General features: G+C 34.5%; 1 protein-coding gene across 1 annotated transcript; it reads right to left on the bottom strand.

Moving 5' to 3' along the window:
* Positions 1–27,131, bottom strand: LOC134239777 (uncharacterized; the record flags this gene model as incomplete). The annotated part of the gene is made up of 6 exons (XM_062721924.1): positions 27,023–27,131; positions 24,872–24,955; positions 24,520–24,642; positions 23,327–23,458; positions 652–702; positions 1–81 (listed from the first exon to the last, which is right to left on the bottom strand). Coding segments are annotated over exons 1-6 (520 nt in total), but the record flags the coding sequence as incomplete, so codon positions are not given.
* Between the last annotated feature and the right edge of the window lie 247 nt (positions 27,132–27,378).

Genomic DNA, 27,378 nt, shown 5'->3' with positions numbered 1-27,378 from the left:
CACTCTCTGAGTGTTCTTTGTTGTACGAATAATCATCGCCAATATCACAAGGGTTAGAGTCGTCATCGCCCATATCAGAACCTTAAAAGAACAAAAAAAATTGAAGTATGTATTTTATCTTGTTAAGTTTGGGTTGTAAAATCATTAATTCCGTTTAAGTAACGTATTTAAAAATTGTCATGTAGTAAAAAGTCCAATATCACCTACCAACCCTTGTCTATTTTTTCTTTATATCATTTCTATGCGAAAATCCTAAGTTCCAAAGGCTAACTATCAACATACGAGAACTATGGATATTTCATTTATTACATCTCAATCTTTTGTGTTCTATGTACAAGATTCGATGTACTAAAAGTTTTATAAAATATGAGATATGAGTTTTTCCCTTTAACACCTTTCTTCTTCTTCTGGATTGTTGAGGAAATATTATCATCTAATTGTTTCCTTATGTTAAAATCATTTGATAACAACTGTTTAATCAATGTTTCCACTTTCATGTTAATTGCATTAACACCTATTATAACCTAAATAGGTAAAGTTTAATTCAGTAAAACAACATTTGGTTTAAATAAACTTTAAAGATTTTTAAATGTAGTTTGGAATTAAGGATAGAAATAGTAACATCTTTTTGTACATTATACCCAAGTTTACCTCTCTTTTCTCTTCCTCTTTTTTTCTTTTGTCTGGGTTTTGGATCATCATCTATGAAAATAGACGTCAGGCAATATATGTCTTACATTCAAGAATATAAAATCCTGAATGAAAATTTAACATATACTTGGTTCGTGTATTAAAATCATTACAGAATTTAATGATATTATCAATAAAAAACAAGAGGCCCATGGGCCACATCGCTCACCTGAGTAACTTGGGTGATGCAGTTATTTACCAGATTCCCCCTCTTGCTATACTTATCATGCCCCTCTACACCCTTCCCTTTTATGATTTTAAAACTTTAGAATCTACACTACCCAAGGATGCTTCCATATGAGTTTCAGCTTTCCTGAGGCCCAGTGATTCTTGAGAAGAAGATTTTTAAAGATTTGTTCTATATATATTTCTATGTAAAACTTGGATTCCCTTTTGTGGTCCCGCCCTATCCCCGGGGGCCATGATTTTAACAATTTAATATTTACACTACCCAAGGATGCTTCCACATAAGTTTCAGCTTGACTGGCCCAGTTTCTCTTGAGAAGAAGATTTTTAAAGATTTGTTCTATATATTTCTATATAAAAATTGGATTCCATATTGTGGCCCTGCACTACCCCCGGGGGTCATGATTTTAACAATTTAATATCTACACTATCCAAGGATGCTTCAACATTAGTTTCAGCTTTCCTGGCCCAGTGTTTCTTGAAAAGAAGATTTTTAGTGACCCCACCCTTTTTTGTCTTTCCTTGATTATCTCCCCTTGTAAGGGGACATGGCCCTTCATTTTTACAATTTAAACTCCCTTTCACCCAAGGATACTTTGTACTAAGTTTGGTTAAAATTGGACCATTGGTTCTTGAGAAGAAGTCAAAAATGTGAAAAGTTTACAGACGGACGGACAAACAGCTAGACGGACGACGGACAAAATGTGATCAGCAAAGCTCACTTGAGCCTTCGGCTCAGGTGAGCTAAAAAACCAGTAACTTATTCAGGATTAAAAAAACATGGTACTATATCCTAGTTATACCCGCACTTTCTAAAGAAAGTTCGGGTATATTGTTGTTACTCATGTCCGTCCGTCCGCCCGTCCGTCCGTCCGTCCGTCCGTCTGTCACACTTTTCTTCCCTGAACTCCTCTTACATTTTACACAGTAGCCTAATCATCTTTGGGGAGATGGTTTGTGGTGTCATGTAGATGTGCAGTAAGGTTTCGGAATTTTGATTTTGCCCCGGGGGGTCAAATGGGGGTCGAAAAATGACGTTTTTTATGCAAAAAGCCCCGTCTTCCCTGAACTCCTCTTACATTTTACACAGTAGCCTAATCATTTTTGGGGAGATGGTTGGTGGTGTCATGTAGATGTGCAGTAAGGTTTCGGAATTTTGATTTTGCCCCGGGGGGTCAAATGGGGGTCGAAAAATGACGTTTTTAATGCAAAAAGCCCGTCTTCCCTGAACTCCTCTTACATTTTACACAGTAGCCTAATCATCTTTGGGGAGATGGTTGGTGGTGTCATGTAGATGTGCAGTAAGGTTTCGGAATTTTGATTTTGCCCCATGGGGTCAAATGGGGGTCGAAAAATGACGTTTTTTATGCAAAAATCCCCGTCTTCCCTGAACTCCTCTTACAGTTTACACAGTAGCCTAATCATCTTTTGAGAGATGGTTGGTTGTGTCATGTAGATGTGCAGTAAGGTTTCTGAATTTTGATTTTGCTCCGGGGGGTCAAATGGGGGTCGAAAAATGACGTTTTTTATGCAAAAATCCTGGTCTTCCCTGAACTCCTCTTACATTTTACACAGTAGCCTAATCATCTTTGGAGAGATGGTTGGTGGTGTCATGTAGATGTGCAGTAAGGTTTCAGAATTTTGATTTTGCCCCGGGGGGTCAAATGGGGGTCGAAAAATGACGTTCTTTATGCAAAAATCCCGGTCTTCCCTGAACTCCTCTTACATTTTACACAGCAGCCTAATCATCTTTGGGGAGATGGTTGGTGGTGTCATGTAGATGTGCAGTAAGGTTACGGAGTTTTGATTTTGCCCCAGGGGGTCAAATGGGGGTCGAAAAATGACGTTTTTTATGCAAAAAGCCCCGTCTTCCCTGAACTCCTCTTACATTTTACAGAGTAGCCTAATCATCTTTGGGGAGATGGTTTGTGGTGTCATGTAGATGTGCAGTAAGGTTTCGGAATTTTGATTTTGCCCCGGGGGGTCAAATGGGGGTCGAAAAATGACGTTTTTTATGCAAAAAGCCCCGTCTTCCCTGAACTCCTCCTACATTTTACACAGTAGCCTAATCATCTTTGGGGAGATGGTTTGTGGTGTCATGTAGATGTGCAGTAAGGTTTCGGAATTTTGATTTGCCCCAGGGGGTCAAATGGGGGTCGAAAAAATGACGTTTTTTATGCAAAAAGCCCCGTCTTCCCTGAACTCCTCTTACATTTTACACAGTAGCCTAATCATCTTTGGGGAGATGGTTCGTGGTGTCATGTAGATGTGCAATGAGGTTTCGGAATGTTATTTTGCCCCAGGGGATCAAATGGGGGTCGAAAAATGACGTTTTTTTGCAAAAAGCCCCGTCTTCCCTGAACTCCCCTTACATTTTACACAGTAGTCTAATCATCTTTGAGGAGATGGTTGGTGGTGTCATGTAGATGTGCAGTAAGGTTTTGGAATGTTTAATGTCTAATTGTGGCCTGACCTAGCCTTTGAGGTTATGATTTGAAAAACTAGAAATATGTCTATAGGACATGAATGTCCCACTGGATGTATATTACTCATGCTACAGGAAAATTTGTATTAGCGTATTAAGTTTGTTGAAAATATCTTGAACAGTTTCTTTAGAATTGAAACTAAAATCTAAATAAATTTGATATAGATTATAAATCCTCACCAAATTATGTATTATAAGTGCATGCTAAACATAAATATTACACAACTTGAATGGTTTCTTTAAAATAAAGCTAAACAGTAATTTAAGGAGGCTAGGGGGTCAACAAATTATTTTTTTATTAACCACCGGTTATAACTTAAATTTGGGGATATGATATCTTAAGCCATCAACTATCATTTGGCAAAAAAAAAAATTCATAAATTTTTGTTTTAAAATTTGATCATTTTATCATTTTTATTATATCTTTATATGGAGCTCTTCTTCTAAAGGAGATCAAAATAGTCTAAAAATGGCTGCAACCACCCAGCCTCTTTAAAGAAAAGTTACGTGAAGGTCAAAGGAAAAGTCAAAGTCAAAAAATATTGCTGCAGTTGGATATTTACATCAGTATGCATCAACATATGAACTTTGATAAAAATATCTAGAAAGTTTCTTTGAGCCCAATGGAAAGACAGATGGAAGGGTGGAGGACGGACATGACAAAAACTATACATGTATTCCTAATCATGGTGTGGCATAAAAAACTTGAATCTACATTATATGAGGATGTTTCCATCTATCAAGATTATACATTAGCAAATTCAAAGAATTGTGGTCCTCTGCTTTCTGTGTTTTAGTGAATGGGATGCCATAATTTATGGCATATTATGTCATTGAATATGCACCCATATCATATATCAATTTTTGAAAATTAGGTCAAAGGGGTAAAATCATAGCATGTTCTGAAACATTTTGTTGCAGGTAATGTACATGTCAAATATAAAAGTCATATCTCTTTTGAATCAAAATTTATATATACAATATAATATTTTTGAAAAGTAGGTTAAACTTCTAGGTCAAGGTCACAGAGTCAAAAGTAATGTTATATTTAGAAGTCTTTTCACATGTAATAAACATGTATAATTTGAATGCCCTTTCTTTTCTCTTTCAAATTGATCAATTTAAAATGTTATTTTTTGGAAAGTAGGTAAAACTTTAAGGTCAAGGTCTCACTTGGGTTAAAAAATCATAGTATATTTAGAAAGTTTTGTGGTAATGTACATGTGAAATAGGAAAGCAGTATCTCTTATTATTCAAAAGTTATTACCAAGGTTAAATTTATTGTGACAGATGCACATACTAGCTGTCAATAAAATGGACAAACTGACAGACAAATGAGATTTAACGTCCCCTCCCTTTCCCCAAAACGGGGGACAATAATGCCCTTGCTGTTCTTGAGAAGAAAATTTATGATGGAAAAAATCCCCTGCATATTTCTTAACGCAAATCAATATTGTGTTTTTATGTCATTTTGTTTGTTATTAAACATCCCTCTCAGGAATTTTTCACTCATATGGAGACACCACCACTTGAAAAATAATGAGGACAAGTTAGATTTGAGGTCAACATTCATTTTAGGAGTTTTCAACCATTAAGACATAAAGAAATATTAACTCGATCCTTCCCCTCACCCCTTCCCAGACCCCTGTTTGTTTATGTATGCAAACTACTACTTGTATTACATTAAAAAAAAAATTATACAAATAGTTTAATGTGGTCCATCTCTGAATGATTTTCATTCCTATTCTAGGCCGCCGCCAGAAGATAAGTTGACACAAATTCATGAATAAAATGTCAAGTAATCTTATCATTGATGCACTTTTATTTAATTTAATGCAGTCATATTGTGAACATTTCCAGCTCATTAGGAGTGGGAATGACCTCCAGGGGTTCATAACCTTTATACCATTTAATTTACATAACATAATAACACAAGAAACAAAATTATGGAGAGTCAAATGGAAAAACTTTCCAACTGTTTAGGAGTCACATGATCATTTGTCATTACAGGGACAGGGAGTGGATTGGCTGATCGCCCTCTCAACCTCCCCCCCCCCCCTGGAATTTGCAGGACTATAATATATACTGGAGGAAATAAAAATGACTTTGTATGCCCTAAGTGTCCCTCCACCTTAGAAAACAGACCCAAACATAACTTCTTTTTTTTTTTAGCTTCTCAGGAAATTCTGGTCTGGAAACCCCCCTCCCTCCCAGTCCCAGAAAAAAAATTCTGGATCTTGTAACTGAATGTAACGTTGATAACGGGGGATAACTCTTCAGAATGTCAAAGCATCGGATGACCTTTGATCCTTTAAACTTGAACCTAGAACCGTTTGCATTTCAGACTATTTTACCCAAATCTATACCAAAATTTTGTACTTACCGATTGTCATTATTTAGGTCCTGTAATCTTCATGAAATATAATCCAATTAAAACACAAAATGAAATAATTCCTATATGCAATGATGTGTATACCACATTAGTAGCCTACTGCACGTGCAGTGAAATCTAAAAATGATAATGCCAATGGTAAAACTAGTACTTAAGTTGGGTACGTGACGGAAGCCCAATGTGATGCAGGTGTTCAAATACATGTATAGTGCAAGAACAAATTGAAAATTATAATTTACGAAAGATGTTTTATCTTAACTTTCCATCTAGGCCTATTTCCAAAAACAGGCAAATTAGGTGTGTTTGTGTGTGTGTGTTGATGGGAGAGGGGTGGGGGTTGACTAAATTGATTGTGTATATATGGCAGATTTCAAGAAGTTTAGAACTGCCTTGTCAAATATAAATAAACTTTGCACATTTTGAAAAATTCATCAAAAACTCTTTACACTAATTTGAATAATATTATTTGTTGATTTATAGATATGAGAAAATAGATTTTAAAAGTTCCAATTATGTGCCAAAAATTTATAAACCCCCCCCCCCCCTTTATCAAACCTTATTTACATCATTAATTTAATTCTGTTGTTTAATTCAGACTGGTAATGAATTAAGGATATGAAATACCTATTAGATGGAGGCCCATGGGTCACATGGTCACCTGAGCATATTATGCTCAATTTGATAAAACATGTAATATGTAAATTATTGAATTATATTGACTTTTTCCTTGGTAAAGCCCAATATGAAGAAGTGTGCATTTAGAGGCAAACACCTTAGTGCGGGTATTACTGTCTCATGACAGCATCTAGTATTACATTATAAATTAGATTTTAGGACCTGTTACCTGTTTCTAAAAGTATAGACTTATAAATTCACCTTTTTTTTGTCTTTGTTTTCTTTTCTTTTTTTTCCATTGCCAGCTTTGGGCTCCAGATCATCATCTGTGAAAATTCGATGGACTTTGTATAACTTACATTCAGGTAAGAAATAATTCTACCTGTTCTGTTAATATGAACAATATTTTCACACATCGCCTGCTTGTGTAGGGTAGAAGGGGAAATCCCACTTAACATGAGATCCAAGTGATAGATGTTCCTTATGCCGCGAGTTCAAATCCCACTGTTGGACAAGGAAATAACAAACAAACAAGTCAATAAATTGTTTCACAAACATTTCAAATAAAAAGTTTTTACCACTCTCCGAGTTTATCGCCATCATCACCATGATTAGAGTCGTCATCGCCCATATCAGAACCTTAAAAGAACAAAATGAATTTGAAGTACTGTTGTTTCATCAATTTTCGTTGGCATCAATTTTCGTTGATTTTGTAAAACAGACGTTTTCGAGGATACGTAATTTCGTGGACAAAAGCATTGCCTATACAAATGAATGTCATATTTAGTAATTCGATGAACATTTTAATTCATGGATCTGCCCAACAACGAAATCAACGAAAATTGGTGCTCAACGAATATTGATGAAACCACAGTATGTTTTTTATCTTGTTAAGTTTTGGGTGTACAATCATTATACCCGCACTTTCTAAAGAAAGTTCGGGTATATTGTTGTTACTCATGTCCGTCCGTCCGTCCGTCCGTCCGTCTGTCACACTTTTCTTCCCTGAACTCCTCCTACATTTTACACAGTAGCTTAATCATCTTTTGGGAGATGGTTTGTGGGGTCATGTAGATGTGCAGTAAGGTTTTGGAATTTCGATTTTGCCCCGGGGGGTCAAATGGGGGTCGAAAAATGACGTTTTTTGTCCAAAAAGCCCCGTCTTCCCTGAACTCCTTCTACATTTTACTCAGTAGCCTAACCAGCTTTTGGGAGATGGTTGGTGGGGTCATGTAGATGTGCAGTAAGGTTTTGGAATTTTGATTTTGCCCCAGGGGGTCAAATGGGGGTCGAAAAATGACGTTTTTTAAGCAAAAAGCTCCGTCTTCCCTGAACTCCTCTTACATTTTACTCAGTAGCCTAACCAGCTTTTGGGAGATGGTTGGTGGGGTCATGTAGATGTGCAGTAAGGTTTTGGAATTTCGATTTTGCCCCGGGGGGTCAAATGGGGGTCGAAAAATGACGTTTTTTGTCCAAAAAGCCCCGTCTTCCCTGAACTCCTTCTACATTTTACTCAGTAGCCTAACCAGCTTTTGGGAGATGGTTGGTGGGGTCATGTAGATGTGCAGTAAGCTTTCGGAATTTTGATATTGCCCCAGGGGGTAAAATGGGGGTCGAAAAATGACGTTTTTTAAGCAAAAAGCTCCGTCTTCCCTGAACTCCTCTTACATTTTACTCAGTAGCCTAATCATCTTTTGGGAGATGGTTGGTGGGGTCATGTAGATGTGCAGTAAGGTTTTGGAATTTCGATTTTGCCCCGGGGGGTCAAATGGGGGTCGAAAAATGACGTTTTTTGTCCAAAAAGCCCCGTCTTCCCTGAACTCCTTCTACATTTTACTCAGTAGCCTAACCAGATTTTGGGAGATGGTTGGTGGGGTCATGTAGATGTGCAGTAAGCTTTCGGAATTTTGATTTTGCCCCAGGGGGTCAAATGGGGGTCGAAAAATGACGTTTTTTAAGCAAAAAGCTCCGTTTTCCCTGAACTCCTCTTACATTTTACTCAGTAGCCTAATCATCTTTTGGGAGATGGTTGGTGGGGTCATGTAGATGTGCAGTAAGGTTTTGGATTTTCGATTTTGCCCCGGGGGGTCAAATGGGGGTCGAAAAATGACGTTTTTTGTCCAAAAAGCCCCGTCTTCCCTGAACTCCTTCTACATTTTACTCAGTAGCCTAACCAGCTTTTGGGAGATGGTTGGTGGGGTCATGTAGATGTGCAGTAAGGTTTTGGAATTTTGATTTTGCCCTGGGGGATCAAATGGGGGTCGAAAAATGACGTTTTTTATGAAAAATCTCCATCTTCCCTGAACTCCTCTTACATTTTATTCAGCAGCCTAATAATATTTTAGGAGATGGTTGGTGGGGTCATGCAGATATGCAGGTAGGTTTCGGAGTTTTGATTTTGCCCCGGGGAGTCAAATAAGGGTCGAAAAATGATGTTTTTTATGGAAAAAGCCCCATCTTCCCTGAACTCCTCTTACATTTTATTCAGCATCCTAATCATCTTTGGGAGATGGTTGGTTGGGTCATGTAGATGTGCAGTTAGGTTTCGGAATTTTGATTTTGCCCGGGGGGTCAAATGAGGGATGAAAAATGACGTTTTTTATGGAAAAAGCCCAGTCTTCCCTAAACTCCTTTTTTGTTTTAAACAGTGGTCTTATCATCTTTTGGGAGAGTTCACTCTTTTGAAATTTTGTTAAAACATCAAGGTCAAGGGGTAAAAAATCATAGCATGTTGGGAGCCTCTTGTTATGGGTAATGTTCACTTGAAATGTGAAAGTCAAATCTCTTCTCAATGAAAAGGAAATACAACATTAATGAAAACTAAGTTAAACTTCAAGGTCAAGGTCACAGAGTCAAAAAGTCATGATACATTTTGGAAGGTCTTATCACAGGTAATATGAATGCCCTTTCATTTATCTTTCAAAATGATCAATTCAAAGCAATTAATTTTTTAAGGAAATTAGGTCAAACTTCAAGATCATGGGTAATGAAAATCATAGTGTATGTAGAATGGTATTGTCCCATTTAATACTAATACACATGTTTAATATAAAAGTCCTATCTCTTCTCATTCAAAATATACGACCATGATGACCAAGGTTAAATTTATTGTGACAGATGGGCAGATTGACAAACAAATGAGATTTAATGTACCCTACCTTTAGCAAAAATGGGGACAATAAATGTCTTTGCTGTTCTTGAGAAGAAGATTTATGTTGGAACAAGATGTGTTTGTGAAACACTACGCGCCCGGCGGCAACAAAGTTAAAAAAATCTTCTTTTAGCATATTGATCACAGTCAAGGTCACAAGGTCATTGACCATGGTGTCATTCGAAAGAACTTAATCAGTGGAGTATGCGTACTAAATATGAAGTCCCTATCTCCTATGGTTCAAAAGTTGTGGCAAAAAGTGTAAAGAGCTATTTTTAGCATATCCGTCACAGTCAAGGTCACAAGATCATTGACCTTGCCGTCGTTTGAAAGGACTTTATCGGTGGAGTATGCATATCAAATATGAAGTCCCTATCTCCTATGGTTCAAAAGTTATGACAAACAGTGGAAAAAGCTATTTTTAGAATATAGGTCACAGTCAAGGTCACAAAGTCATTGACCATGGTGTCATTTGAAAGAACTTAATCAGTGGAGTATGCATACCAAATATGAAGTCCTTATCTCTGATGGTTCAAAAGTTATGGCAAAAAGTGTAAAAAGCTATTTTTAGCATATAGGTCACAGTCAAAGTCACAAGATCATTGACCTTGATGTCATTTGAAAGGACTCTATTAGTGGAGTATGCATACCAAATATGAAGTCCCTATCTCCTATGGTTCAAAAGTTATGACAAACAGTGGAAAAAGCTATTTTTAGCATATAAGTCTTAGTCAAGGTCACAAGGTCATTGACCTTGAAGTCATTTGAAAGGACTTTATTAGTGGAGTATGCTTACCAAATATGAAGTCTCTATCCCTTATTGTTCAAAAGTTATGGCCAAGGTTAAAGTTGACAAACAGACAAACAGATAAACAGACAAACAGACAAACAGACAGGACAAAAACAATATACGCCCAGGATCTATCGATCCGGGCGCTTAAAAAGTACCCTGCATATTTAAATGTAAATTGGTTGAAATTAGCCCAGTGGTTCTTAAGAAGTTAATGTGAAAAGTTTGCAGATAAACAGATGGACAACAGAAATCAGTACATTTCAGAAAACAGTATGCTTATAAATAGTTAATCAAGGTGCTTTGGGTAGCAAAATAAAGCTAAACTGGTATATCTAATTCATCCGCAGAGCTTAGTATATTTCAATATGCACAACCTTTTCAACTCTTATAATTATTTTTTAAAATTTATATCACCATGTCTCATTCAAGGGAGAACTAGAGATATGACCAGATGTATATCTGTTGAATATAAAATATGTACATGTATTCTGTGTTTTTTTTAGTAATTTGTTTGTTTGTTGTGACAGCAACTGTTATGGCAGCTTTTGGCAAAGGTTGAAGTTTCTCAAATGTAAGTCAAACTCCAAGGTCAAGGTCAAAGGGTCTAAATTGTTGGTATCAAAGGGAAAGTCTTGTCACAAGGAATACAAATGTGAAAAAAGGGAGAAATCCCTAGAACTTCCTCACCTGTTCAAAAGTTATTGCCAAGGTTAAAGTTAAATTGGATTCAACTCTAAGGTCTAGGTCAAAAATAATTATACCTGTTGAAAGTTCACAATGATTACACATGTAAGAGCATGAAAGTCCTAGCACCACCTGTTCAAAACTTACGCCAAGTTCAAGGTATTTTTCTTGTAAAATTGGGTCAAACTCCAAGGTCAAGAGATCAAGAGGTCAAAATTGGTGGTACCCATTAAAAGGTTTTGCCAAAAGAAATTTACCTATGAAATATTGAAGCCATGTGTATAGTCCAATCCACTTAAAAAATATGGGCAAGGTTAAAGTTTCCGTGGACAAACAAAAATACATAAACATAGGAAACAAAATATGTATAAATAGTCAAATGAAAAAAATTTCTACTATTATGGAGTCAGAAGATCAATTGTCATTTCAGGTACAGGGAGTCAGTGGCTAGGGAGTTCAGACCCCCCCCCCCCCTGGAATTAGCAGTTATTTAAATAAGACTATATATGTACTGTAGAGAATAAAAATGACTTTGGACATCCTCCCCCTTAGAAAACAGGGACTCCACCATCATTGTTTTTATTATTATTTTTTATTTCCATCTCAGGAAATCTTGGGCTTTTTTTTTTGACTGAGGTGTGACACCCCCCCCCCCCCCCCCTTTCTGAAAAAAAAATTCTGGATCTGCGTCTGTTATATACTGAATGTCCGCAACGGGAGATAACTTGACAATGTGAAATTTGTCGACTGTGGCATGCGATGATCTTTGACCATGTTGACCCTTTTTGAACTTCAACCTAACCATTTGCATTTATTTATTTTTATGCAATCTATACTAAATCTTGTACTTACCGAATGTCATAGGTCGTGACAACGAATTCATGAAATATAATCCATATAATCCAATTAAAACACAAATGATTTTAACTGACCACACTGCATCGTCAGCATACATGTGCTAAATAATCTCATTCGACAAACCTTTGCTGATTCCGTTGCCAGTATGAATTGGCCGAGGTGTGCCGAGAGGTGATATCTATAAATATGATAATGGGTGACGCAAACCCAATGTGAATGTAAAAAATAAAACTGTTTAGTACAAGAACAAATTTCAAACTATCATAATAAACTAAACTATGTTTTTTAAAAAAAGTGAGAGTGAGAGAGAGAGAGAGAGTGTGTGTGTGTGTGTGGGGGGGGGGGGGGGGGAGGCATTGACAAATTAATCGGGTTGTATTTTCAATGGGTTTTTTTTTCCCGACCAAATACTAAAATCAGTTTGCGCATTTTGATAAATTCATCAAAAACGCTTTGTACTAAAATAATATTTTATGTCGTTGAGAAAGTAAATTTAAAAAGTTCCAAATTATGGGAAAATTATTTATTTGAATCTAATTAAGTAATTTACTTCAATCATTAATTAAATTCTGTTATTTCAGACTGGTTATGAATTAAGTATTTTAAAATACATATGTGAGGCTCAGAGTTGATATGGTCATCTGAAAATTTTATGTTCAATTTGACGAATACATGTACGGTGATAATTATAGAATTATTTTGACTTCTTCCTTGGAAAGTCCAATATGAATGAGTGTATATTTAGAGGCAAACACCATAGTGCGGGTATTACTGTCTCATGACAGCATCTAGTTAATTCTGTTTAAGAAATCCTCACTGCTTTTCACTGCTTTTCAGAAGTCTTGCAGAGGTTTTGATTTGTAGAACTACGCCTTATATCGGCGCCGCCACGGTATGATTAGAATAATCTTGAAAGTGGCTTTATGCAAACATACAATACAACATATAATTTTCACAAACATTTCAACAAGAAAAAGTTATAACCACTCTCTATCTTATACACAGGCAACTTAGCCACATGTGATCCATATATGATTCTCATATGAATGTATACACATATGATTCTCATATGATTTACATATAATTCTCATGTGAAAGGCAATGCATATGTGGATCATATGTGGATAAATTGCCTATGTACGGAGTCTAAATCTTTTCTCTGTAAATACAAAAATTCTAATATGATACCATAATGCATATTAGTTGCCATTTCTTAAAAGATGTTAATTATGAACAGGGTTAGGTAATCATAAACTCTGAGATAATTTTTCTTTTTTTGAATAAATGAATAACTGAACTAAACTATTTACCACAGTGCATTTCATTGTGATCGCTGGAATATCCGTATACATCATCATTATCATTGTATGCATCATCATCAATATCGGAACCTTAAAAGAAAAGAAATAATTGTTTTTTTTTTTCTTGATACGCACATTTTTGAATTCTGTTCAAGTGAGAGATTAATTGGGATTGGGGTTACTATAAAAGATGGATAGATGAAAACATCGAAGAAGGTATTCAACATTTCTTTCGAATAATAAGGGTGTTGTTGCAGATTAACTTATCAGAAAAAAATCAGTTATTTTAAATCAAGGAAATGATGAGTCTATATTACGCGTTTATTTTATCAAAAGTCATTGGAAAAAGAATAAGTGAAATGATTAAACACAGACAATTTCATTCAATATTTTTAAACCTATCAGAATCTAAGGAGAATGACGAGAAAGAGGTGGAAGAAGAAAGAGTTGAGAAGGAAAGCAGGTGAAACGAAAAATCTACGAAGTAAGTTGATTAAGATATTAGTAGTATTAACATTCATAAATGCTCCGTTTATCGGAATTAACTGGAACAAGTTCATCTGGAATATGATACAATAATAGGTACCCTTCTAGGAACAATTGGCAAATCGATACCCGCATTGCAACAAAGTGAAATAAGCTTGATATGACTATCATGACAATGACCACACAGCGGGTGTGACCGATAAGCAGGAGATGCTCACTCTTCCATGGCACCTGATCCCACCTCTGATGTTGTGGAGGTCCGTGTTTGCTCTGCTCCTATTTTGTATTGTTTTATGGACTTTGATATTGAATACTGTTTGTTATCTCCATATCATACTTTCAACTGAATTAAAACAAAGGACAATGAAATTTGCACTAACACTATATATTGTCTCCGACCTAACGGCTTAAGGACAACAGGTTGGTCCTCGGGTCCACTTAAACACATGTTGACCTCGAATCAAGTCAATAATTGCATATTTAAATTCTAGAGTTAAAGAGATTTTTTTAATTTTAAGGGCATCATGAAATTAAATTTAAAGATTTGATTCATTTAAAAGATTTTTAAAAAAATTAGAAGATTCCTTCAACATCATTAACAATGCTTTTTGATATTATACTACGTATGCCTACCTAGTAATGTAGGTGCTCATGTAACGTACCATGTATCAACAATTAATCTTCAAGTACTGAAGTAGCCTTGCCCAGCACGTTTTGTACTGCCACTGTACAAAGAGTTAATTGGTCCTTACAACTTTCAGTCAGAAGTTCATTTGATGTAAAGTGCTGCAGCTATTGTCACATATAACGTTTTCAAAGACGCAGATAGCAAAATTTATAATTTGAACACGATCTATGTTCTCTCGATTGAGGCATGTCAACATCAACAGTGCTACGTCATCAAGTTATACGTCATCAATTTGAATGTGAAATCATAGTTGCACAGTTTCTCAAAGTTTTGTTAAAACGAAGGTAGTATGAGATAAATAGAACATCGATAATTGTGTGATTTGATATTGGCTTTATCCAACTCGTTGAATGGTGTATAATAAGCAAGTTTCGAGATAATTTCTCTGTTTTCGCTCGCTTTCGTTGAGGAGGGGGATTCGGTTGCCGCGTAAACAAACAGGTGGGACAGATATTTATTATTGGATATGTCGCATCATCGATATACTGGTTTATCGTATCTATATAACTGTAAGGATGCACTGTTCAAGTCGAGAATAATCGAATTAAAGTAAAGGTCCGGTGTCATTTTTTAAAGCAAAAAAATCGGAACAAAAAAGAAAACTCAGTGGATGTGAGACTTGTCAGACGAGGGAAGAGATAAATGGACCTTTAATAAGTAGGATAAATATGAATCTGATCGGCAATCTAAATGGTACGTTTATTTTTTACTTTATTATAATTTTATAAAAAACTTTTTGGAGAATGCTTGGAGAAATCAAGATAATCTTTTACTTTTTATAAAGACCACTACGTTTATTTCGTTTTCAAGTACCCTATAATTGAATGTAGATTTATAAATATAGACAGTTTAGCTTGATAAAATAATAAAATGCATCACTGCTTAAATTTTTTATCTTAAGTTTCTATAACATTGAATAAATTTTAAAAGCCATAAACATCGTTCATTTATTTATGCGCGTTTGTATACATTAACAAACTGTCACACCTTCATGCTGAAATGGATTTTTGCGCCTCTATCGCAGGAGAGTTACAATCTCGAAACTCGCGTATTGATCGGCAAGTCTCGCGAATATAAACACCATTTCTATGGAATGTCGGATTAACATATTATTCAAATATTTGTTTTATCTTTAAATGAATTGTACATATTTTCAAATGAATTGCACATATCTTAAAATGAATTGTACATATCTTCAAATGAATTAGAGATAAGTACAATTCCATTATATCTATCTTTAATTCATTTGAATAATGGTACAAATGCAGTGAATTGAAGATGGGTATAATTGATTTCAAGATGGGTACAATTCAATTGAACCTATGTTTAATTACTATGATATTGGCAAAAAAAAAAATTCTCTATCATACGTCATATCCGTTATACGTTTTTCGCTCACTTATTGATATACATATGTATTTTGATAAGTATATGATGCTTTTTGCACATTTTGAAATTATCTTTATTTCTCATTTCATCCTCCTTGTTGTCTTTTTGTAATTCCTGTAAGTTTCCCTCAATGTTCAATATTGTTTCCCAGGGAGCGTTCATTATTTTCAGCAACATAAAACGAATTGAACCTAGGTATATTTGAATTGTACCTATCTTCAAACCCTTTGTGGATATGTCTTTACTGAACTATCTTCAAATCAATTGTACCTACCTTTAAATCAATTGTGCTTAGTTTTAAATCAATTATATTGATTTACATATATAAGATATACAAGACATATAAGATATACATATCTTCAAATGAATTAGAAATAGGTGTAATTCAATTGAACCTATCTTTTATTGAATTGAAGATCGGTTTAACTCCATTAAAGATAGGTATAATTCATTTGTACTTAGGTATAATTATTTAGAGATAGGTATAATTATTTTCACCTATGTATAATTCAGTTGTACTTATCTTTAATTCAATTGTACCTATCTTCAAATGAATTGAAGATAGGTACAATTATCTTTAAACTGAATTCAAGTACGAAATGTTCCGTCTATCTGAACATAATAAAGGATTACGTTGGGTGTGACCATATATTTACTCCTCAGTAGCACTTGATTCCACCTGCGATTTTCAGGGAACCGTATCTTATCGTTTACAGATGTAACTTAAAGCTGACATGAACTCTTAAAAAGGCATCAATTTTCATCTTTGTACGACTTACTACATTCCTGTACGCCCTTGTCCGACATATTTCTTCGATTCCGCCATATTTAATCGAAGATTTTTGGCCACCTGTACCTGCTATATATAGCCTTGTAGAATTGTTTCACTTGAGTGATTTTGTAGTCTGGCTGTCGACATGTACACATCTCCGATAGCATAGTTTTTAGAAGTCCATAAACTGACCAAATACATGTTTGAAAAGTAAAAATTCAACAAAAAATAGAACTACCCGAGAATTAAATTATTTTGAATGCATTTGCTGCAATATAAAAACTACACTAACACGGAATACATTTATGTACAGCAAAAATCCATGCAGGTCGAGAAAACGCGTCAAACGCAGTGATAAAACGTTTACCTGAATACTGCTATCGTTACAGGGATGTGCACATGTCGAAAGAATTATCCTATTTTACTTTTATTGAAAAATGCATCTCAGAAGTCATGTAATCCATTGCTAACTCAACAGTAAAAGATGCTTGGACACACGTGGCCCATGCCGATCACTTTATTTGGTCAGGGAAAATATCAAAGGTTGAAAGCTCAGTGGGGTTGATTGAAAAAAAAATGCAAGTAATTTTTTCAAAAATAAACATTACTCTTGTCTGTACATGTTGTAAATAAAATTTACGATTAAGCACATGGTTTAACTTCATCAAATTCATAAAAAAAGCAGGCATTATTACGAATCATTCACCTTTTGAAGATATTTTCCCGTGATATGAGTGGGGGTGTGTGTCATAAAACATGCATAACACTCTCATAAAAATAATGTAAGAAAAACGTCTGAAACAGATTGGATTTCTTTATGATCAATTATTATCAAATAAATACTGTGTATTGGCTTTATTAGACCTAATATAATTTGATTTAAAGTTATTTATATTTTTATGCACTATGAAAGAAAAAGTGAGCACGTTCACATACTCCAAAAGTTGAAGTGCTGAAATTCCCAGAAAAAAATAAAGGAATCGTAATTTCCTTGTAATATGCACATCTATACACATTGTGTCCTAAATATCTGCAAAGTTTGACAAAATTGTGTGCAGCGGTTTATGAGGAGTTGCGCTGACAAACTGCTCACCTCTATATTCAAGATATGGCCAAAATCTAAATGTAAAAGTGCGGAAATTCCCGAAAAATAAAGAATTCGGAATTTCCTTGTGATGTGCAAATCTACACACACATTGTCTCCAATAAATATATGCAAAGTTCGACAAAACTCTGTACAGTGGTTTATGAGAAGTTGCGTTGACCCCCCCCCCCCCCCAAAAAAAAAAAGACTGACTGATGGGTCAAAAACATTATACCTCACGCCTGGGGTATAATAAACGAGTTTGATTCTTTGGTAAATTTAATGTGAATTAAATTTCTAGACATAAATAATTAATGATTATTAGAAAAAGCATATAGAAAGAGAAAGTAAACTCCTCGTGAGAATTCCACATTCTACCTAAAATTAGCTTTTTAAAAATTCTCTTGTCTGTTGTCCAAGTTCGACACATACGTTTGAGAAAGTATTCGAGAAAGTTCCCAATGTTCCCATTCCTGTGATGTATATTTCACGTTTATTATATCCTCCGCCTGAAAAGTGGGAGGTTATATAGTAATCGTTATGTCCGTTCGTCTGTCTGTTACGCTGAACGGGGTTCCCATTTCTTATCCGCAAATCCTCTTATACCACTTAGAGAAATTTAATGAAACTTTCAAAGAATCTTAAGTTTATTACATATTACCATTATGCACCTCCTATTTTACTTTTTGATCTGACACGTATGGGTTTAGCGAAATATTGACTTTGCATTAAAACCATATGAGAGGCAGGGGGTATCATTGAGTGAGCTCAGTGCTCATAATACATGTACGTCTAGTTTCTCTTTCAATTTGGGCGTTTGGGTTAATTTCCTGTCCAAAGTAAAATTATTATTCAATTTATGAAGTTTCGACATCCCGCCTGAAAAAAATCCTTGATCTGTCCTAAGGCATAATAAATGGTACAGCACAAAGTGCGTAGGATTTATACCTATCATTGCCCCAACGGGTGGTTACAGAGAGAGAGAGAGAGAGAGAGAGAGAGAGAGAGAGAGAGAGAGAGAGAGAGAGAGAGAGAGTCAATATACAAAAGAATAAATAATAATTATCCGTATTCAACCAGTGTCAAGTATCCCTACCCTAGCTTTTAAAATTATCTCCGAAATTCACCTACAGAAATTATTTATATGTATAAAAAAATACTATCAGGCAGGGATACTGAAATCTCGAAATACTTCCTGTAACAACATACGCGGGTATGTTAAGGCAGCACATGGACCAGAATTCGGCGAATTAAGACTTTTTTTTATAATTATGTAACAGTAATAAAACGGAAAAGTCAAGCATAAAACTTTTGTTATAATTATGCATTCTATAGACTTCAATGGGACTTGTACTACATGAAGCACTTCACCACGACGTCACCACGTGACGTCTATAATTAGAAAATATGCCTTAATGAAAAAGTGAAAAGTTCAACACTACCCCGGGAATAATTCATTTCAATTTGTAATAATAATTACGTAAAAACATATCTGTACCATGAAAAGTGCTGCTAGAATCCTACTGTCCTATCACAGAAATAATTATTCAACACTTTCGGCCGAAACCTTCCCAAAATTTTTACATTTTATTCATTACATCGAAAAAAAATGCATTAATTCCCGTAAACCATACGATCCTAGCAGCACTTTCCAAAAACAATAGAATAAGAACTTTAGATAGAAACAAAAATTAAGTTTCAAAGTGTGCGGCGTAGTGTTGAACTTTTGCATCTTATTTGTTACGAACGACAGAGGAAAGGCTGATCGGCAAGTAAGCACCCTCCCTGCTTTAATTTTACGAAGAAATTGTTGAAGTATATTACCATACCTTAATCAAAAGCTTTATTTCCACATGAATCACACATGATATTCATTCTAAATGCTTTTAAACTCAAAGAATCTTAAGTTTATTACATATTACCATTATGCAGTGAGTATGGGTTTAGCCAATTTCTTGTGTTTGTTTACATGAATTCTTGTTACGTTTCACTTTCACTCTGCTACTGCATGATCAACAGTTATGACGTCACGGGTTTGGTATTTAACCCCTGTGATAACTACAGAGACCCAGAAACGACAAAATTCTGTTTGTATTATGCCTCTGCATATTTTGATTAATTTTACGACCTCAAATCAATCTTAGATATCGATTATAAGAAATTGTTATCTCTAAACTTCACGTCATATAGCTTACTATGACGTCATATCATATAGGCAAGTAGAATATTTGGTTGTAACCTTAACCTACTTGCGTAATTATAAAACCAGTTACATTCCTCAAAATGCACATACTTTGTGTTCAGAGTGACACATTTTAAAAAAATCTCAAAACTGAATTCGGCAGAAATGTCTGTCTTCCAAGAATATTTAAATAACGGTCATGTCGATTATTTTTGTATGCCCCCCCCCCCCCCCCCTCTCTCCAAAAAATCAATTGCCTAAATGTCAATCTGAACAGGGGATGGCCTTTCTCCGTGTGTGTATGTGTTAAAGAATGTATAGATGTAAACATAAAAATTTATATTCTGGTTAATTGCTCATAAGATTTGAAGTAAATTATTGCCGTACATCAAATTACTTGGTTTAGATTTGAGATTAGTACGAAAATAATCAGTCATAATTGACAAATGAATTTTGCGACGCAAACCAACTGCAGACTATATACATTACTTAGTATAGAATATATATTAGAACTACATATAGATGGACAATTCACAATTATACATGTAGCTTACGAACAGCAGTTATAATATCCTCCCCCTTTCAGCCGCGCAAATACCAAATAGCTTCTCTTTCCACTTTTGATATTTTCCCTGACCAAAATCTGATCAGCACGGACTAATGTATCGTCGTGCTAGTGTGTACGGAGTAATGACAGTGTGTTTACTATTGAGCTTTTATGGAGTTTTTTTGTGATGCATATTTCAATAACTGGAATTCAGGGTATATATCACTTGACTTGTGCACACATCTTCGAACCGATGCAGTAACCTTATTACCAGGTATGGGTACGTTTAGAGCGTTCGAGGCGTTTTCTCGATATGCATCAATTGCATAGGACCTGCAAATCAAAGACGTTGGTTGTTTTGTTCCATTCAAATGATATAATTTCAAAATGTGTTTGCGAATTTTACTGCTTTTTATTTCAAGTTTATTCTGCATAAATTGGCGCACTGTAAAAATACGTACTCATGCATCTAAATTTCTCTTCCAAACTTGCATTTTTTTCTTTTGATTCAAATCAATAATCATTCAAAAACATGCTTATTATGTTGTTTATTTTGTTTTTGAAATGTCTTGATGTCCTCATGTGTTCTCATATGCTTTACCATCGGAGATGTGCACAAGTCGATACCCAATCCAAAAAATCATTCAAGTGTAACTAGCGCATTGGGGTATACATCGTTACAATGAGACAAGGTATCTGAAAGAAATATGGCGGAATACGGCTATAGTTGGTATGAAACAAGTCGTACATAGATGAAAATGTTGCGTTTTTAAGAATTCGTGTCAGCTTTAACCTGTATTTTAAAGGTTTAAACTTTGCGATCATCAAGGTATTTTTTGTTGTATAGGTTTAAAAATGTTATGTTTTTTATTTCGATTTCTGGGGCCTTCTTATCAAACATATTCTAAAGCGTTACTAGAAAGTCATTTTCAAATTACTTCTCTGCAATTCCCCTGAATCACTCACAAATTTCTAAACATGTCTATCCTTTTGATAATAAACGTTATAGCTTTAATTGTCAAATACAAAGCTTGCTTTCATATGACAAAAAGTACATAAAAACACTGAGAAAAGACGTGCTACAATGTATTATCTGATGTCACTTCCCAGAAAGTCTATTTACTAAAGCATAAAGCCTCTAATTTCGCTGGATTTCGATAAGCTCGGTTTTTACCCGGTTTATTTTTCCATTGAATCATTCTTTAAACATGTAAGGCAGACGTTTTTCAAAGGATATGTGTATAGAGAACATTGAAATTTTTACAGCAGTTTATCTTGTTTGAAAAGAACAAGGTTCAGTTTCAATACAAATCAAGCCCTGTATTTTTCTAAAATATAAAACTGATATAAGAAATTAAAATTCATTTTTTCTGATTCATAGGAATTCTATCCAGAATACACATATCGTTTTTCTCATCTGACCCCCTAAATGCTAATTGTGACGTCATTAATTCGAGCATTTTCCCGCCGACTTTTCTTTAAAAGTTGCAAAAGACATCAATTTTAAGTAGAATTTTTTTTCAGAAACCATACTCTGCCACCGTCGCCCACAGAGATTTTTAGTTAGAGATATGTGAATTTTTCAGGCAGTTTACACAGCATATCTAAAAATTGAAGTGGGCGATGGTGGCAGACGCTTTTTCTAAAGAAAAATAAGCACAGAAATGAGTCACTCTGAGGCTTTTCTGCAATAACTTAGAAATGTAAAAAATTAATGATGTCATATTTTCAGAATGGTCCTCCTTCATGCCATATTCTTTGATCATTTATCATATTTATCTACTCAACTCTTGTTAAAGCCAAGTGATAACTTTTCAAGAACATTAAAATTTTAGAGCACAATAAAAGCCCAAACTGTACCTTCTTCTTTACACATGTGTACATCTAGCTTGTGTCCAGCAATTAAGTAATGTGCTATGATTTATATGTTATAACTTATGAATTCGGTATTCTCCCAAGCTAAAAATTATCCCCCAAGCTAGAATAAGTCATATCTGCGTTCTCACAGATTGCACATAATGATTTTCAGGAGCATACCTTATAAGGAGTGTGAGCAAAAGACAAATATATCATACAAAAACATGTGTATTGAATACATAGATATGTTATACATGAAGAAAAGGCAATGTCATTTTTTAAAAGTAATCAAACTTAACAAAAAGCAAATATTTGTAGAGGAATCATCCGACCAAGGAATCGATGTTTGGGACAGAATCAAAATCTGAAAAACAAGATGTGTTTGTGAAACACTATGCCCCCCGATGGTAACGTAATTCTGGATTGGGACGTAGACTGAAGTGGTACACTTACCCTTGATAGCACAAAAGTTAATTACTAGGTTAAAGTTGACAACAGACAGATAGAGAAACAGCTGTGGCCTTAAACTCGACCTTCAGATATATCGAAGACGTATTTTCAATTAACAATAGTAATTTCCATTCCTACGTAGATACGATATATCCAGGAGAGCTTGAGATAAAAGATACCACAATTTCTAAAGCGAGGTAATCTATTGACAAGCAAGTTGATGAAACAAGAATATCAGCAGTCTCGTATAAAGTCATCATTTCGTAAGTTCTATGGTCGATACAATGACCTTGTCAGCAAATGCAATTTATCATTGAGTCAAATGCTGACTGACGTTTTTTATACCAGTTGTTAGTCCATTATTTATACACTGCATTGAAGACGGTTTTTTTGGTTATTTCACGATCATGACAATGAGCAAACGGTGGGTGTGACCGGTCAGCAGGGGATGCTCACCCCTCCATGGCACCTGATCCCACCTCTGATGTTTCGGAGGTCCGTGTTTGCTCTGCTACTATTTTCTATTGTTTTATGGACTTTGATATTGAATACTGTTCGTTATCTCTATATCCTTCTGCAGACAAACAGACGGACAGGACAAAAACAATATACCCAAGTGAATCTTTTTATTCAGGGCTTCACCTTATATTTCAAATACAATTATTCATGTTATACAAAACATACTGGTCTAGTAGTTGTATAATGTTAACATTTACCTTTACGTATTCCACAGTATTTTCTACATTTCCTTTCCCTGAAGATTCTGTATAAAGGGTTTGTACACAGGTCTGCGCTGTAGTCCCGACATGTTGGGATTTCGTCTTTACAAAGAATTGTTAATGTTGGACCTTGCAGTATGACAGAAAAAAACAAACACATTATAAAAGAGAGTCATTGTTGAACAGAAAGTCTTATATTGTTAAAAGTGTATTCTTGCAGAAGAATTTACCTGTTTGATACAAAAGAATGAGCACATGCAGAGAAAGAGTTAATCATATAATGTAAGAACACAATGTAATTTTTCAAATTCCAAGAAACAGGGAAAACCAACTTTAAAAAATGTAAGAAATAAAATTTAATGTTTTCAGAAAATGAGTTTCTACTAACATTCATTTCTCTGATGTGGTATTTATAAGTCACATATCATATGCTTGCTTTTATTCCTTTTATCTCCGAAATAAGCATCCAGACTCTGTCCGGAAAATCTTGTTTTACTCGATGAAGAATTATTTACTAGTAGCATGTAAAGCATATTAATACGATTCTACCTTAGAAAAGCCTTTAGACTGTCGAAATCCAAAAGACATTTGCCAGGAACTTATGTCCATGGCATTTTTGGCGTCAAATTTCTTTTTGCTGAGGGCGAGCAATATGTGGACGCTGTTTACATGGACAAAAAAGGCAAACATGCAAATATGGTTTTCGCAGAAAAAAATGTTCGATAAAAGTTTTGATGTTTTTCTCTGAAAGAGTAAATGAAAGCAATTTTGGTAAGGAGAACTTTTGTACCTTAGGGAGAGATACCGTTGTGCTACTGTTTTATTTCCTTTTGTAGCGCGTTACTCAATTTGTTTGCACACGCCGTTGCAGTTATGAGACTATATCTTTCAAAAAAAAATGATTCATTGCTTAAATTATCTTTTCATTTCAATTATGAATACCATATATTATAATGAAAATCTTATGTATCTCTTGATACTAAGAATAAAAAAAACTGAAGTGAATCCAATGTTATTGTTCTTTGTAAGTTTGTCTGTGTTGCACTAGAATGGACGATCAGTTGAAGCTTTTAGTAATTTTGCAGAGTTTTCAATCTCTCTCCATCTCTCTCATATTTTACATCAAAACCATTCGATCCTCTTAATGATGTATATACAAAAGAAATAAATAATTACCGGATCATACTTACGATGGCAAAATCCACAGTAATATGGACATCTGACTCTGGCCCATGGATAGTAGATGCTCGTGTCGTTACATATAATCTTTGGGTTATAAAGTATGCAGTCAACATCCTTAGCGTCTATACACTCTGATCAAGGGAAAATAGTCTATTTTTAAATATACATGAAAACAAATCATGTGTTTAGGAGATATTTTAGATTGTGCAGAAAAGTACACATGTAAGAAATATTATATTCTTAAAATGACCAAAGTTTTCTTAGTTGGAGTAGAGGGAATTCCCTCCTAAATCACTTCATTTAACGACCTATATTTGCATTTTATTTAAAGATTCATGAAACTCCACACTGTATTATTACCTGATTCTGTAGGTGCTATATCTGTAGAGGTCACTGTTACATCTGGGGCTGGAGGCTTTATGGTTGTAGATTGTACATGTAAATCTGCGTAGATAAATATACATGAAGGTATGGTAACGGCTGAATTTGACCCCTTATTTGATGTAAAAACCATAAAACAATATACACATTTTTTATTCATAACTACGAGGGAAACAGTCGAACTGTTGACCCAAGATAAGGGGGAAGATATGGGAAACAGTTTCACTGTTTAAAAAAAGTGTTTTATTACCTTACCTACTACATGCATATAATTTCTTAAAATAATGATATAGACATACCAACATAATACTGTACACCAACTTTTATTCGAGAGAACTTTATTTCGCGATTTTATGAGGGTAAACTAGTTCGTGACGATTGATTTTTGCGATGAAGCCTTATTTTGACATGTTGTTAATATACACTAAGACTTTAAGGATCGGTTCGCGGCGAGAAATATTCGAGTTGACAATTCTCTTGCGACAATTGCGAAAATTTCTCGCATGCGAATAAAAGTTTGTTTACAGAAATCAATGGATTTTAAAACACAGCAACAAAAGTGTATTATTTCTTGAAACCAAACTAAACAAGACGAAAATTAATCAAATTCTCACAAAACATAAGAATAACTTGAAGATTCAAATAAAACAATATATAAGTGGGACGTTTAACAGGTCGACCTGTCTAAGGCAAAGATCTATAATGCGTGAAGGAGACTAATTTTTCCCAAATTATTCTCAGAAAAGGTGTTCTTGGCCTCTTCTTTGAAATGATATTTAATTGACTAGATATTTCTATGGGTATTCGGATCACTTTTTAAATGATAATTTCAAATTGAATGCCACAAAAATATTTCAATTTATTTATAATCCAATATTAAAGAGGTCTGTAAAGTACGGAAAATTAATTTTGACGTAATAATGGATCACCTCAGCCACGCAACAATATACAGTTGTTGACTGGGGTAGAGAGAAACAGTCGATCTGTTGGACTGGAGTGCAAGCTGTTGCCCAAGGCCGTCGACTGTTTTCCGAGACTCCTGTCTACTTTGAATGAAAAGATAACTCAGTTTGGTGCCATTTGACGTCAGTGAAAACAGTCTTTTTCCACATTTTAACAGTTTCTGGACCGACGGTCGATGAAAACAGACGAACTGTGGGACTTTTTTAAAGTAAGAAATTATACAGGTTCCGTTTAGTAGGGATATAACAATCCATTCTTTGACCGGGTAAACAGTTTGAATGTTTCAATATATGCAAAAACATGACAATGAATCGAGAAACAGTTCAAAATGCTTTATAACAATTTATTTAGTAGGTTAGGTAATTATTAAAATTGTGATAGTTTGTTGCCATGAACTTAAAATGATGCTCATTTTAAAACTAGCACTAATGTTGATTCAAAGCTTACATGGAACTCGAGGTGACATGAGGATGTAGAGATATAACATTTACCTGAATTTTCTCAATTTTAATGGAATTTCATCAAATTCGAGATAGTTCTCACTTCAGAAAACGTAGAACTTGCCTATTTAATATATATATATATATACTCAAAGTGCATGAAATATATAAATTATGTACTAGATAAGCAAGCTAGTGTTCTACGTTTTCTGAAACAAATGTGCTGTAAAATCGATAAAAATTGGCATTAGAAGAGAAAGAAATGAAATGCTATTTGATACAAATCATTAAGATATACATGAATGAACTTAACATGACACTATATATACAGTTATATCGGTGTATCTGGTAAAATGTCAAACAGAATACAACCCAGAACTGCAGAAGAAACACCAACATAATATTATATAATGATAATATACATATTTATGTAAAATAATATTCTAAAACAATACACTTTATGTTTTCAAAATATTGTAGGATATGTTGAAGTGCTTATTACATACAATTTCTCGATATCTATGTTAAAAAAAATGGTTCCGACAGTACAAAAAATAGCTTATTCTCGTATATCCGACTACATGTATATAAATATTTCTTTATCTTTGTTTTGAAAACTATGCTAATGGCAATATCTTCTAGTTGAAATTGTAAAATAAATGTTCTAATTTTGGATTAGGCATACAAGTAAGAAAAATTCAAGGACAACCATGGAACATTAACTCACCTCTGCTGAACAGAAATAGAAGTGCAACGAGGGTTGTGATTGTCTGCATTATTATAATCGTGAGAAAAACAGTCCCTGTAAATTTTATCTCTCAAAAATTTGACTTGTATTTATCACTTATTGAACGTCTGGTTCTTATCAATTATGGGGCAAGAGAACATATTAGGAACGTTGAGATGACATGCGTCAACATGTGATAAGATGGTATGATATTTATTTAATGTAAATTCGAATAGTTCGAGCTTATAGTCTTCAACGAACGGACAGAAACATACTCTTAAAAATTCTTCATTACATTATTTCGAATTAACATTATTCTTTTTAAATTCTAATGCAATGAGAAGCTATTATAGCAA

Source organism: Saccostrea cucullata, unplaced genomic scaffold (genome assembly GCF_032062105.1).
Source record: "Saccostrea cucullata isolate Sc308-1 unplaced genomic scaffold, CSIRO_AGI_Scuc_v1 ctg1032, whole genome shotgun sequence".
In the NCBI taxonomy this organism is placed as follows: domain Eukaryota; kingdom Metazoa; phylum Mollusca; class Bivalvia; order Ostreida; family Ostreidae; genus Saccostrea; species Saccostrea cuccullata.
The sequence above is the reverse complement of the archived record's forward strand: the minus strand, read 5'-3'. Positions and strand labels throughout refer to the sequence as shown.